At 44.1% G+C, this 15,453-nt stretch overlaps 1 protein-coding gene across 1 annotated transcript in view; it reads left to right on the top strand.

The window, feature by feature from the left end:
- The first annotated feature begins 307 nt into the window (after window positions 1-307).
- CCNT1 (cyclin T1) overlaps window positions 308-15,453 on the top strand; it is a 29,486-nt gene continuing 14,340 nt past the window's right edge. Inside the window, exons 1-3 of the mRNA XM_056120126.1 lie at window positions 308-525; window positions 2,249-2,330; window positions 10,405-10,533. Coding sequence (XP_055976101.1) covers window positions 365-525; window positions 2,249-2,330; window positions 10,405-10,533 — 372 coding nt within the window. The 5' untranslated portion in view covers window positions 308-364. The remainder of the gene's footprint in view (window positions 526-2,248; window positions 2,331-10,404; window positions 10,534-15,453) is intronic.

The raw sequence follows: 15,453 nt of genomic DNA, 5'->3' as shown, positions 1-15,453 counted from the left end.
TCGCTTCCACGCCCAGCGCGCGAGGGCGGAACGCAGTCCTCGCGGGAAGATGCGTGGATTTGAACGGGGCCGGCCAGCCCCGCCCGCCTCCCCCTCCGGAGGGTCACGTGGCCGGCGCCGGCGCCTCGCCCGGAAGCTCGCTCTGGCCGCCGATTGGTGCAGAGCGCGACCCCGGCTGGCGCGAGGGCCGTTCCGGAAGTGCGTCTCTGCGCTGCCGCGGCGGAAGCGTGTCACCGCCTCGCCGGGCGCTCGGAGCGGAAGTGCGTCACGTCGCCCGGGCCCCCGCACAGCGGATGTGTGTCGCCGCTTCGGTGACGCTGGGAAGTGCTTGCACCCTTCGCCGCTGCCTTCTGCTTGAAGCAGTATGGAGGGAGAGAGGAAGAACAACAACAAGCGATGGTATTTCACTCGAGAGCAGCTGGAAAATAGCCCGTCCCGTCGATTCGCCCTGGACCCCGATAAAGAGCTCAATTATCGCCAGCAGGCGGCCAATCTGCTCCAGGACATGGGACAACGACTTTACGTGTATCCTTGCGGCCTAGGCCTTCGGCCTGGGGATCAGCCCCATCTTGCGCGGGTGTCGAGCCCTTGGGCTGCGCTCGGGACCGAGTGGGGAAGGCGGCGGGCGGTCGAGAGTGGGGGTGGGAGGCCCCGCGGGGGAGCGGGCCGGGATTCGGGGATCGCTGGAGGGGCGCGGGAGGCTTCGTTTCCCGCCCGCCCGCCCGCGCCCCCGGCCCGGCCGGGAACTCGGCTCCTTCCCGGCTTTGTTTCGGCCCGTGGTTCCTTCGTGGTTCCCGTTCGAGAGGTTTGTGGCCACGTCCCGCGTCGAGCTTGAGACCTCCGCGTCTCGGCGGTGCCCCGGAGGTCGGGTGGGAGCTTTTAGGGCCGGCGGCTGTCTCGTGGACGTGGCGTGTGTCGGGAGTGGGGGGCTTCCGTCTCCCCGAGTCCTAAGCAGACCCCGGCTCGGTTGGAAAATCTCTGTGTCCCCGCGACTGGCTCTGTGGTTTGTCGGACCCTTGAGTTTTTCGGGTTTGACACGTTCTCAGCCCTTGGCCAGGGTCGGGGGCTCAGAGAGGAATTTCTTCCGTTTCTGCGCTTTCGAGTTCTGCTGAGTTCGAGAGACGGTGTCAGTTTGGCTTGGTAGGGAGGTAGCGCTAGAGCTGTTTGTTTTTGAAAATAAACGTTCACCGGGAGGGACCGGTGAATGTGACCAGGGCCGGAGCATTTGCCGTGGACGTCTGAGACCCGAAGTTCCGTCCTTCCGCGACACAGAATAAATAAAAACGTTTACAAACTATTGAGAATTTGAAGTTACTTTGGGGGCTGATGTATATATTCCTTTCCTGGTGTTCCAGAGATGAGGTAGTTCAGTGATTTTTTTTTTCCCCCCTCCAAGTATTTTTTTTTTTGAAATAGACTTGTTTTGTAGCAGAGAAAATAATTTTAAAGTTTTTTCCCATTCTAGGTGTGGAAAATTATTCCTGGTTGAAACTGTGTTGCTGTCCCTAATGTTTGTGTTTTGATGTGCCTTCCTCAGGAGGGGTGTTCTTTTAGTAGCCAGGATTCTCTCTCGTTTCCTTGGTATATGGTGGGCGCTGAATTCAAGCCTTTTTGTTCGAAATTCTCTTTTGTGATATCCGGGCTCTTCCCTTTTTATGTAACGGCCCGTTATTGAAGCCGCTGATCTCTCGAACATGCTCCCCCCCCCCCCATTGTCTTCTGAGTCTTTAGAAGTTACACGTTTCAAAGTTTTCTTTGCAGTAAACAAAACCGTTTCATAGTATTCATTGCTGTTCAACGTGTGAGAAAACTTGGTTGCCAAGAGGAATGGAACAGAGAAGTTAATGCTGAAGTTAAATGTGAGACAAATCTGGGAATCCAAACAAGGAGGGCATTGTAAACGGTGTCGATTTCCCAGCCTGACCTAATGAATCACGAGTCCGATAGGCAAGTGATAGCAAGGTTTACATCTTGTATTGCTTTGTTTTCTGTTTATATTTCATGTTGGTACATAAGCAGGAAAGTGAAGCAAGTAGGTGCCGACTATGTCATGGACTGAGCTATCAGTAGGCTTAGTGGTTTGGTGGAAGAAAATAGACCTCTTTAATTCAAAGAGAGATAAAAAGTATGATTTTCATTGAGGATCTTCTACGCTACGGTTTTTTTTGGGGGGGGAATATAAAAATGGCATTTTGGGAAATAATGATATGTGTTTGCTTGTTTTGAGGCCTTAACTTGAGCATTTTAGCTCACAATTGACTATCAATACTGCTATAGTTTATATGCATCGCTTCTACATGATTCAGTCCTTTACACAGTTTAATTGGATTGTAAGTATAACTTTTATATGTTGTAATCTTTTGTAATTCTTTTGTAATTGACTTGAATTCATTTCTTTTTCTTGGGGCCGGGGGTTAAGGGTGATTGCAGTCACACCTGACAGTGCTCAGGGTTTTCTGCTGGCTCCCGGCTCAGGGGGATCAGATGTGGTGTTAGAGATTGAACCAGGATCAGCCTTGTTCAAGCAAACACTTTATCTGCTGTTGTATCTCTCTGGCCCCTCAGTCCCTCAGAGTTTCATTGTATTACACTACTTTTTGAAATCTTGCCCTCCAGTTTTTCCTGTGAAGTATCTAGCCAGTTTGGTAAGTTTAACACATGGTTCAAGTAGATGGTTTACCTAATAAATAGTGTTGAACTCTATTTAACGTTTTTGTATTCAGCACATTGAACGATATTTGACATTTCTGGGTGGGAGAGTCGTGTGAATGGAAAAACTGCTTCATTTGAGTGTAATTTTTGAACTGATAAATATGATTACAGAATAACAAGTACATATGAGTTATTTAAAGGTTTTTTCCCATAAATTTGGTAAAATTAAAATCACTGGCCTGCTGGAGTGAGAAGGTATATTATTGTCTGGTGGATTACTTTAAGGTAGAGAAAAGAAAATAATAGTACTAGAAAGGGTTTATTTTTTTCTGGACAGGATTGTAAATAGTGCTTTTTTCTTCGCAAAAGTAAGGTAGATAACTTTCTAAGGTCCCAATAAAGCTTGATATACACTCTAATTAAATTTGTGTGTCAAATATTATATTTTGGGGTTTTGTTTTGTTGTGTCACACCCAGCAGTGCTTAGGGCTTACCCCTGACTTTCTGCTCAGGGGTCACTCTTGGTGGCTTGGGGGGACCACATGGGATTAAAATCGGGTCAGCTGCGTGCAAGACAAGTGCACTCTGCTTGCTAGACTATTGCTTGGCCCAATATTTTATTTTTTATTATTTTTTGGCAAGCTCCCTGTGACGTATTCGATATGCCAAACACAGTAACAACAAAGTCTCCAATGGAGACGTTACTGGGCCCGCTCGAGCAAATCGATGATCAACGGGAGGGCCTTTACCTTTACCTTATTTTTTTTAATGTAGGAGTATTGCTATTTATTCAGCCATTAATTAGGCTCGTTGAATTGAGGGCCCAATGTTTTAAAAGTTATGCTTTTGAGGGTAAGTGTTCAGGCTTTTCTAGGGTGACAGCGTTTTTATTTGTTCTTGGGTCACACCCACATTACTTTGGGGTCACTCCTGCCTCAGGATCCAGGATCACTTCCTGGGTCCCAGCACCTTGAGTAGTGCTGGGATCAAGATGCTATGCACGGCAGCACCTCACTGTACTGTTTCTCCAGTTCCTGGGATACTTTTTATATTGGGGCTGCACCCAGTGGTGCTCAGGCCTTACTCCTGATTCTGTCCTCAGGGATCTCCTGGTGGTGCTTGGGAGGCCGTGTGTGGTTTGGGAGATTGCCTTGCCCCCTGTACTATTTCTCTAGCCCTAAGGATCATAGAGTTTGAGGTTATGTCATTTTAATGCTATGGAGAATTAGTCTGTGAAGCTAGAGAAAGCGCTTGTGAAGTCTTCACAGACTTTAATATTGAAAATAATTGTCCAAGAAACCCTTTAGATTTGTGGGTGAAATCTTCCCCATTTTGCTGGTAATTTTCAGTTTGGTTTATCTTTATGTAGCCCTATTTATGCTGTAATGAGTACATTCTTAAGAAGAGATAAGTACCTAATGAAGCTTTCAGACATTCTAGACTAGCAGGTCAAGAACCAGCTAGGGCTGGGGAGATGGTTAAGAGTGGAGTTTTGCGCTTTGCGTGAGGGAGCCCCTGGTTCTGTTTTTGGGTGTGCATTTTCCCCGAGAACAAGCAGGGAGTAACGCTTGAGCATCACTGGGTGTGATCAAATAAAAGACAGTGAAATTTGAAGAGGAAGTCTAGCAGTCATACCAATTGTGGAAGTTTTCTCTATTTTTTTATTTTTTTTTTTATTGTGAAGATTTGAATCCAGACTCATGCTGTCAATTTTTTTCATGTACATATGTATTCTCTTAACTTTTAAGATTTTTATGTTTTTCCTTATTTTCTATGTATTAAGTTTGTCAAGAACAGAGACGTTCTGTTTATCTTGCGAAGCACCTTCAATGTAATCTAGTGATGTGTTAACTAGCCCATGTAGAGATAATCTGAATGTCTTGACGTGTTTCCAAAGTTCAGTGGCTCTTAATTTGTGTTGATTTACTTTTAAGAATCGATTTTAGAAGGCTGGAGAGAGAGTACAGTGGATAGGGCCTTTGCCTTGCTCACAGGTGGCCCGGGTTCGATTCCCAGCATCCTATATGGTCCCCTGAGCACCGCCAGGAGTAATTTCTGAAAGAAGAACCAGGAGTAACCCCTGTGCATCACCAGGTGTGACCTAAAAAGCCCCCTAAAAAAAAAATTTGATTTTAGGCACATTTACTATTGCTCATTGGACATCTTTTCATGTTACTTTTTTTTTTAATGCTCATGTATTTTCTTGTATATTACTATAGCTTCTCTTATCAATACTCTTGATACTTGGTTTGTTTTTATTTTATTACAAATTTTATTACACAAGGTGCTGGGGAAATAGCCCAGAGAGCTGGAGTTAGGGGGGTACCCTAAATTGATATATTTGTTTGCTTGGTTTTGGGCCACACCCGGCTATGCTCAAGGGATACTTCTGGCTCTCTGCTCAGAGGTCACTCCTGGGGGGTTCAGGGAAACCATGCTGAATATCGGGGATTGTACCCGGCTCGGCTATATGCCAAGCAAGCACTCTACTCACTGCACTATCACTCTGGCCCCCCAAAATTGATTTTTGATTTCTTGGTTTTGTTGTTCTGTTTACTCTTATGAATTCTTCAATATATATGTCTATATGCATTTAGACATATATATAAAACTTCTGAGTATTTTGCCATTTTTATTTTGCCTCGGGTTTCACACATGGAAAGCTTGCGCTCTGCCGCACTGCCACTGCCACATCCTCAGGTTGGGTTTTTTCCTGGTGTGGAGCTTGGACGTACTTCTGCTCTTTGCTCGGGATCACTTTTGGCGGTGCTCAGGATGAACCTGGTTGGCTGTGTGCAAGGCAAGCGCCCTACCCACCATACTATCTCTCTGGCCCCTCCTAAGCTGGCTTGTAACAATTTTTGTAACTTCTTTTTTGTTGATTGTTGGTTGGTTGGTTTTGGAATTTCAGCATTGCTTGGGAACCACTTGGTGTTGGGGATGAGACCTGTGCCTCTCGCATGCAAAGCATGCCCTCCAGCCCTTTGAGCTATCGCTTCACTCATTTAAGTATTATGTATGTGTAAGAAAACTAAGTTCTAAGATCAAGTGATAAATGTATTTAGTATATTTCTCAACACCCTGGAAGGAAAAGAGCTTGCCAAGTATGTGTATTGGGGGAACGTTTTGGGTTTTTTGAGAAAACTGGGGGGGGGGGGGGTGGAGGACGCACATACAAGCTCTGTAGACCATGTATTCTGGGGGAATTGAACCCATGTCTCCCACATGCTATGCATGTTCTCAGCCCATTGAGTTATCGCTCTGGCTGGGTAAATTTTATTTTTTTAGTGGTCATGTTTAAATAATTCCCTCATGTGCTATGCTCTGGGCTAACACCTGGCTCTAGGTCACTCCTTTAGGGCTGAGGGACTGTATAGCGATGCTGGAGATCAAACCCCTGTTGGCCGTGTGCAAGGCAAGCACTCTATCCACTGTACTATCATTCCAGCCTGTTTTTACGTTTTAAATGCTTGCATTTACTGTCTTTTAAAAAAGAAAGCTAAGCGGGTAGGGCATTTGCCTTGCACGTGGCCAAGCCGGGTTTGATTCCCGGAATCCCATATGGTCCCCTGAGCACCGCCAGGAGTAATCCCTGAGCACCACCAGGTGTGATCAAAAAAGCCGTTTCGTTTGGGTGCTATATCCAGCACTGCCCAAGACTTACTCCAGGCTCTGTACTCAGGGATCACTCCTGGCAGGCTGGGAGGACCAGGGATGCTGTGGATTGAACCTGGGTCAGTCAGATGCAAGGCAAACACCCAACCCATGGTTTGTGTGCCATACTTTGAGATAGATTTTTTTTTTTGCCTCTTACAGTTACAGTCTTTCTCAATAAAGTAGTTGAAGTGTCTTTTTTTCTTAACCCCTTTGTCCAAACAGTGACAGATTCCTGATGATTTTATAGTGCTACTTTTTCTCTCTAGCAATGTATATTGTGATAAAAGAGGGCAGAAAATAAGATTTCTTTATAGCTTTTCAAAGCCAGTGTTATTATATTATTAGTATTTTGGAGTATGTCCCAGTGGATATTTTTATTTGCATGCAAATATATAAATAGAAAAGCCCTATTTTTCAAAGTTATGTCTGTGGATCCCCCCTCCTTTATTATTACTGCTAGTGTCTATTCTAAACTTTATTTCTAATGCTTGGCTTACTAACATTTTCTCTTTGTAAATAATTTTCTGAGTCTTGGACCCCACCCAATAGTGTTCTGGCTATGGCAGGATCGGTAGTGTTCAGGGATCGATCCTAGTGATGCTTGGCAGAACTATGCAAAGTGTTAAGAATTAAATCTGCTCCTCTCATGTAGAGTGTGTGCTCCGATCCTTTGAGCTATCTCTCTGGTCCATAAAATGAACTTTTTGGGGGTGGGGGTGAGGGGCACACCTGGCTGTGCTCACGGCTTACTTTGGGCTCTGTGCTTAGGGGTCACTCCTGATGATGCTCAAGGGCCATATGCCATGCCGGGATTAAGCTGAGGTCAGCTGTGTGCAGGCCAAGCACTTTAACCCCTATACTATGTCTCTGGACCCTAAAATGCACTTTTTAATGTATCCTACTCTTTCTTTAGTTTGTTTTCGGGTCACACCCGGTGGTGCTCAGGCCTTACTCCTGGCTCTGCATTCAGGGATCACTCCTGGTGGTACTCAGGGGACCATATGAGATGCTGGGGATCTAACCCCGTTCAGCTGCGTGCAAAGCAAACACCTTACCCACTGTACTATCTCTCCATGCCCTGGTGTCCTACTCTTTTCCTTTTGCCGCATCTCGGTTTATTTTTCTAAATATTGTTCTAATTTTTAAAAATTGGGTTGTGGAGGTATTGATCCATTTCCAGTAGTACACAGACGCTATTCTTGTCTCTGTGCTCAGGAGTAACTCCTGGCTATGCTTAGGAAACCATGTGTGCTGTTGTGGCTGGGAGCCAGAGTCATGGCTATTACAGTCACATGCAAGATAAGTGCCCTTCTGTACTACCTTTTCGGACCTAAATACTTATTAAACTCTGCTTTTTTTCTCTCTAAAATCTGTAGTTGCACTGATTTTTCTCAAATATGTATCTTACATCTTATTTGTAAAATTAGCTTCTTTAGTGTCCAGGATATGCTTATTCCACTCTATCTTTGTCTCTTTTTTTCCTCTGTCTCTTCTTGCCTTATCCTAAAATCTGGGGATGTGTGTATAGCAAGCTCCATATGTAATAATGGCAGCAATTAGAAAGGAAGAGAGTTGTTATTATGAAATAGATTGTGGAGAAAAACTTTCAGCCTGGTACGTTAAACGGATAATTGTAAGAATATAAGTTATATTAGAATGCTGCTTAGTTCCTGTAGATATTTTAATTCTGCTTCACATAAAGGTACTTTTGGGCCACACCCAGAAGTGCTCAGACTCTATTCCTGGCTCTGGCTCGAATTACTCCTAGCGGTACTTGGGAGACCGTATGGGATGCCAGGGATTGAACCCTGCCCACTGTACTGTCACTCTGGCCCCAGCAGTAATGTATTTTTTAAATTTTTATTTTATTTTTATAAAGTAGTTTACAATGGGCTGGAGCGATAGCACAGCGGGCAGGGCATTTGCCTTACACGCAGCCGACCCGGCTTCTATCCCTCCTGCATGGCAAAGCCTGGCAAGCTACCCGTAACATACTCAACATGCCAAAAACAGTAACAAGTCTCACAATGGAGATGTTACTGGTGCCTGCTTGAGCAAATGGATGAACAACGGGAGGACAGTACTGCAGTGCTACAGTTTATAATATTTGATGACATTTAATATTCGAACACCAATCCCACCACCATTACACCTTCCCACCACCATATTTTGGATGTTTCCATCCTGAACCCCAACCCCTGCCCCAAAGCAGAACCGAAATTATTTTGTATTGTTCTTTATGAGTAAACCGCTGAAAATGCTCCAAAACACTTTCCTTAGGGGAGAGTGTGTGAAGACTGTTGTATTTCACTCAGGGGCCAGTAAGCCCTTCTGTAAGAGATTACTAGTATGTTGTTAAAGGTTGAGCCTCATGTGCTTGGTGCATGCGTGCGTGCGTGTCTGTGTGTGTGTATGTACATTTATATATACACACATATACATCTTTAAAAATATATTTCCCTCTTTAAAAATATATTATTTTCCTCTAAGAATGGTTGCCTCCTATTTTAAACCCCATCAAATGTGGTGCGCTACTCTTGGAGTATGAGTGGTGTGAGGTATAAGGTGTCCAGGGATGGGTTTATTCATGGGTGAGGCTCGGCTCGAATATGTGGAGAGTGGCGTGAGCATGGCGGCGGTTGAGTTCAGTAATCCATTTTTTGAAATATCTGTATGGATTTGCCTTTTCTCCATGTTTTAGTTTAATCCTTAAAGAAAAGGGCCAGAGGGGGCTGGAGCAATAGCATAGTGGGTAGGGTGTTTGCCTACCCGGGTTCGATTCCCAGCCCCTGAGCACCGCCAGGAGTAATTCCTGAGTGCATGAGCCAGGAGTTACTCCTGTACATCGCCGGATGTGACCTAAAAAGCCAAAAAAAAAAAAAAAAGAAGAAGAAGAAGAAGAAGAAAGAAAAGAAAAGGGCCAGACAGATAGTTGAATGGACTGGAGTGCATGTTTTGCATGCAGGCAGCATGGTTAGATCCCTAACATCTCCTGGTCCTTCTAAGTACCACCAGGAGCAACCTGAGCTGGAGTTTATCTTTCTTGGTTTTTGGGCCACATCCCGCCCCAGTGCTCCTGGTCAGGGGTCACTCCTAGTGATGTTTAGTGGTACTGAAGGAAGGATGCTGTGTTAAGGATCGAATCTGGGCCTTTTGGATGCCAAGCATGTTTCTCTGGGGCAGTGCTGAGCGGGGTTCAGGGACCACTTGTGTAATTCTTGGCTGTCCAGGCTAGTGGTTCATTGTGAGAGTCTGCAGTGTCAGGGCTTACCTGAGTCATTCCAGAGGTACCCCAGAAATTCAGCTAAGGTCTGCTATGTGCAGTTATGTGCCAACCCCTGTACTATCTCTCTGGGACCTGCTTAGCCTTTTTGTGTTTGTTTTTTGGGCCACATTGGCTGTGCTCAGGGCTTATTCCTAGTGCTAAGCTTAGGGATCACTCCTGGTGGGGCTCTGGGGACCATCTGTGGTGCAGGGGATTGGACCTGGGTTGACCACATGAAAGCAACTATCCACTGTAGTTCCAGCTCTGATACCTGGCTATGTACAGGGCTTACTTCTGGTCTGTGCTCTGGAATCACTCCTGGAGGACTGGCAGGGGGAGTGCAGGGGAAGGGTGTTGGGGATCAAAGCATGGTTGGACATGTGCAAGGGAAACACCCTAACCACTGTACACTCTGGCCCCCTGCTTAGCTTTTAATGAGTACTGAAGGATTGATTTTTGGAAGTGGACTAGATTAATAGCTGGGAAACGTTATTTAAAATAGGATGAAAAATCATGAGAGGGGGCCGGAGTAATGGTACAGTGGGTGAGGCGTTTGCCTTGTGCACAGCTGATCCGGGTTCGATCCCTAGCGTCCTGTATGGTCCTCCGAGCACTGCCAGTAGTAATTCCTAAGCAGAGCCAGGAGTAACCCCCTGAGCACAGCTGAGTGTGACGTAAAAAGCACAAATAAATAAAAGACCTTTTTTTAAAAAAGAGAAAAATCATAAGAGGTAAGTTGAAGCAAGAGAGGGACTTGGTTTGAGACTTAATTCTTTTTTAGATTTTAAAATAGACCTGCGATTTATGCCATTTGTTTTTTCTCCATGCAGTCGGTGGCTCCAGCAGCTTTATTTCTAGCAGCTAAAGTAGAGGAGCAGCCAAAAAAACTGGAACATGTCATCAAGGTAGCTCACGCGTGTCTCCATCCTCAGGAGACACTTCCTGATATCAGGAGTGAGGTAGGTTTCTAATAATACTTATTGGTCTTTCTTGGCTTAAATCATTACTGATTTTATTAACTGTTTCTGAGGAAGAGTCATTAAAGAACCTTTTTGGTTTTGTTTCTTCTTTACAATTACATCATATAAATTTTGTGTCAAAAATTAATTGTATTGATTGTAATAAAAGGAAAATATAGAAAAATAGATGCAACTTACACTATATAAATAAACCATTGTTATATGTGACTTTTCTGTGTGTATACATGTGTATATTGGGTTTGTGACTTCCAGGTTTGTTTTTTTTTTTTTTAACTTTATCCCAAATATTTTTTTCTTTTTAATATTATCCTCTTAAATGATGAGGGTAGTATTTTATTGTAGGTGTGTAACTATTTTCTATTAGGATAATTTACAGCTTCTTACTCCAGTATTATGAAGCTTATTCTTTTTAGAAGTTTTAAAATTTTTTTTTGCTGCAGATTTAACCTAGTCTTCACACATGCAAGACAAGTGCTCTACCTCTGAACTATGTCCCTGGCCCTCTGAAAATAATTACTATCAATAAATTCTTGTTATAGATCCTCTGAAAAAGTTTTTCTTTTTCTCTTTCCACTGTTTAAGAAAGTACAAAAGTTATATTTCTTTATTTTTAAAAGAATACAAAAACTGAGTCTGAGCCAGTTAGCATAGAGTGCATGAGCCCAGAGTAACCCCTGAGCATCACTGGGTGTGACCCAAGAAGCAAAAAGAAGTAAATAAATAAATACAGAAGCTTAAAATTGCTTGAGGGAGCTGGGATATAGCTTGATTAGAGCACTAGCCTTGCATGTGTAAGACCCTGGGTTTTATTTCCTACATCGTAGTTCAAAAGGAAGACATTTCAAGTAGATGTTAAAGCTCTCTCTGTGTTAGATCTCATCTCCTCTTCCTCATCATATGGAAAGTATTGCTGACTGCAGTTCCAGAACATTATTCTAGACCATTGTGTTATGCTTATTATGCATGTACTCATGACTTTTTTATTATTACTATTATCAGTTTGAATTACATTAAGAAGCGAAACGGGGGCACTGGAGTGATAGTATAGCGGGTGGGGCATTTGCCTTGCACGTGGCCAACCCGTGTTCAATTCCCAGCATCCCATATGGTCCCCTGAGCGTGGCCAGGAGTAATTTCTGAGTGCAGAGCCAGGAGTAACCCCTGTGCATCGCCGAGTGTGACGCAAAAAAAAAAAAGGAAATGGGGGCTGACCCACATGCTTTTGTGTAGGAGCCTCGGGTTTGATTCCCAGCACATCACACACCACATTTCCCCCAGTACCACTGGGAGTAGCTCTTGAGCAACAAGCCACTAGGAAGCACCATCCCACAACACCTTCTTTTGTGACACAGACATAATCACACCTTCTACCATCTCCCTCAACTCCCCGCATAAAAGGGGGAACTCTCCTGACTTGAAACCTCAATGATGAGGGTGAGATTACTTGTGAGTGCTTCGTAAGTGTTGGGGAAAATATGTATTTCTGTTACAATGGAGGTGTGAATTTTCTTTCACCAAAAAGATAAGTGTATGTTCTGATAAAATTGGAGCAAGTGTGGTTGTGGTTTTTGTTTTTGTTCTTGTTTTTATTATTTCTTAATTTTAGACAACTGGGGGGAACGGAGTAATAGTACAATGGATAGGGCATTTTCCTTTCACATGGCTGACCTGGGTTCGATCCCTGGCATCCCATATGATCCCCTGAGCCAGGAGTGATTCCTGAGTGCAGAGCCAGGAGTGACCCCTAAGCTCCGCCTGGTATGACCCTGAAAAGTGAAGAGAAAAAAAAAAGTTTAGACAGGATTAAGTGTAACAGAATTTTAGGAATTGTTCCAGCTCCAAACCCACCAACCAGTGTCTGTATCCTCCACTGAAAGTTTTTTCCTTTGTGAGTATGGAGGGAATGTTTTTATTTTTGTTCTGCTATTTGTCAGAATTATGTAAGTCAGGTATTTTGCATAGCAGTGTTTAGACTTTGTTTTTCCTTGAGCTACACTAGTAGTTTGCATTGAAAAGTATTGTGAACATTTTGGTGTGAGATTAGGAAATGCCATTGATCTATAGAATTGACCAAATAGGCTGGAGAGCAGGTAATGCAAGTAAAACACTTGCCTTGCATGTGTCCAACCCAGTTGGTCCTTGGTATCCCGTATGGTCTCCTGAGCACCACTAGGAGTAGTTCCCGAGTGCAGAACCAGGAGTAACCCTTGAACACTGCCAGTGGGCTCCCCAAAAATAATTTTTTTAAAAAGTGAACCAAATAAAACAATTTAAAAAATAAATTTTTTTTTGGCTCTGTGTTTCTCAACTCTATGTCTTTTAAACTTCACAGTATTCCAAGGGGCCACAGGCAAAAATAACAAATGGGGAGCCAACTGGTAGGATAGATGAGCCACAGAAGGAAACCAAGTTGGAAAGGGACTAGAGTCAGTAGCAGGTTGAGAAAGGCTGGTAGAATATCACTTAAGAAGGTCACCTGTGTAATTAAAATTTAATCTTTCCTTGAACTTAATATATTTATCTTAAAATAGAAATTATTGGAAGGCCAGAGAGATAGTACAGTGGATAGGACATTTGCCTCATGTGTGACCTGCCTGGGTGTCATCCTTGGCACCCCATGAGTATGGTTCCCCCAAGCTTGCCAGGTGTGATCCCTGAACTCAGAGCAAGGAGTAAGCTCTTAGCATTGCTGGGTGTGGCCCAAAAAGCAACAAAAAAAATTACTGGGGGCTAGAGAGAGAGTACAGCAGGTGGAGCGCTGACCTTGTATGCAGCTAATCTGGGCTTGATCCCTGGCTCCCCACATGGTCCCCAGAGTACTGCCAGAAGTGATTCCTGAGTGCAAAGCCAGGATAATCTGTAACTAAGCATTGCTGAGTAGCTGAGCATTTCTGAGTGTGGCCCCCAAAACAAAAACAAAAAGATAAAATTTTTGTGGGTGGGGAGTAGGGTTGGGCCACACCTGGTGATGCTCAGGCCTTACTCCTACCTTTACATGCAGGAGTCACTCCTGGCGTTCAAGGGACCGTAGGATGCTGAGGATCAAACCCGTGTCAGCCATATGTACCCTACTTCCTGTGCTCTCTCTCCAACCCCTAGAACTGACTTTTAATAATAGGGCTCATTTAATTCTTAAAATGATTAAATATTGGGACTGGAGAGATAGTATAGCGGGTAACACCTGTAAGACACTTTCCTTGCAAGCTTCTGCCGACCGGGGTTTGATCCCCAGCACCCTATAAGATCCACCGAGCACCACCAGTAGTAATTCCTGAGCACAAAGCCAAGAGTAACCCCTGAATACCCAAGTGTGACTCCAAAAACAAAAAATAAATAATTTTTAAACGATTAAATATTAATTAGGACTTTCACATTAGTTCACATTTTTTAATTACTTTTAAATGCACTGTAGCACTGTCCTCCCATTGTTCTTTGATTTGCTCCAAGCGGGCAGCAGTAACATCTCCATTGTGAGATTTGTTACTGTTTTTGGCATATCGAATATGCCACGGGGAGCTTGCCAGGCTCTGCTGTGTGGGCTGGATACTCTCGGTAGCTTGCCAGGCTCTCCAATAGGAATGGAGGAATCAAACCTGGGTCGGCCGCGTGCATTGCCAATACCCTACCCGCTGTGCTATCGCTCCAGCCTATTTTTAAATAAAGACTTTAAAATCTAGTGTGCATTTGCGTTTATAGCACATTTCAGTTTGGACAAGGTGTATTCCAGTTGTTCGTAGCCATATTTGGATTGTGGCTATGGCAGTATTTCCTGGAGTAGGCAATACTAACACCTCTGACCCCTGAGAAATGCTTGGGATAGGGGGAGATCGTAGCTTTGTGAAGGTTGTTTTTTGGGGGGTGTAGCGGTGGTCACTGTTTGGTATAATAAGGTAGATTGTGGAGAAAGGCTGAGTGATTTTCTAACTTTCCCTCCCTCCTAATGGGGCAGTAGACCAAATTAATGTGGGACCCTCTGAGTTACAGTACTGACTAATCCAAATCTGAGAGACTTTCTGTTTTTGTTTCCTTTGAACTCTCCTATTGAAAAAAATTAGTTTAATATATTTAAATGCTTGAAATTACCTATTTGAATACTTAGTACAGACTTGCAGATGTCTTAATGTTGTTTTTGTAAAAATATATTTTTGGGCTGGAGCGATAATACAGCAGGTAGAGTGTTTGCCTTGCACATGGTTTACCTGGGTTCAATTCCCAGCATCCCATATGGTCCCCCGAGCACCTCCAGGAGTGATTCCTGAGTGCAAAGCCAGGAGTAACCTGTGCATTGCACTGGGTATGACCCAAAAAGAAAAAAAAGGTGTTTTGGACCTGGAGCTATAGTACAGCAGGTAGGACATTTGCCTTGCACGTGGCCAACCCAGGTTTGATTCCCAGCATCCCATATGGTCCCCTGAGTGCAAAGCCAGGAGTAAGTCCTGTGCATCTCTGGGTGTGACCCGAAAAAGCAAATAAATAAATAAAATATGTTTTTAGAAGTCCAGAAAGATAGTATTGGCTAGGGCACTTGCCTTGTATGCAGTGGGCCTCCTACCTGGTTTCAATCCCTGGCACCCCATTTGGTTCCCTAAGCCCAGCAGGAGAAATCCCTGAGCACAGAGCCAGGAGTAAAAAAAATCTTTTTAAAAAGCGTACTTTTTTAGGGGCTGGAGTGATAGTGCAATGGGTAGGGCACTTGCTTGTACATGGACAACCTGGGGTCCACCCCCGGCATCCCATATGATCTCTAAGCACCACCAGAAGTAATTCCTGAGTGCAGAGCCAGGAGTAACCACTGAGCATTGCCAAATGTGACCCCAAAAAATGTGACCCAAAAAAGCTGCCTCCTCAAAAAAAATTAAAAGGTATTTTAGTTTGTATGCATCATATGAACTGTAAAGT

The sequence above is a fragment of the Sorex fumeus genome, unplaced genomic scaffold (assembly GCF_029834395.1).
Source record: "Sorex fumeus unplaced genomic scaffold, SorFum_2.1 ptg000042l, whole genome shotgun sequence".
Taxonomy (NCBI): domain Eukaryota; kingdom Metazoa; phylum Chordata; class Mammalia; order Eulipotyphla; family Soricidae; genus Sorex; species Sorex fumeus.
The sequence above is the reverse complement of the archived record's forward strand: the minus strand, read 5'-3'. Positions and strand labels throughout refer to the sequence as shown.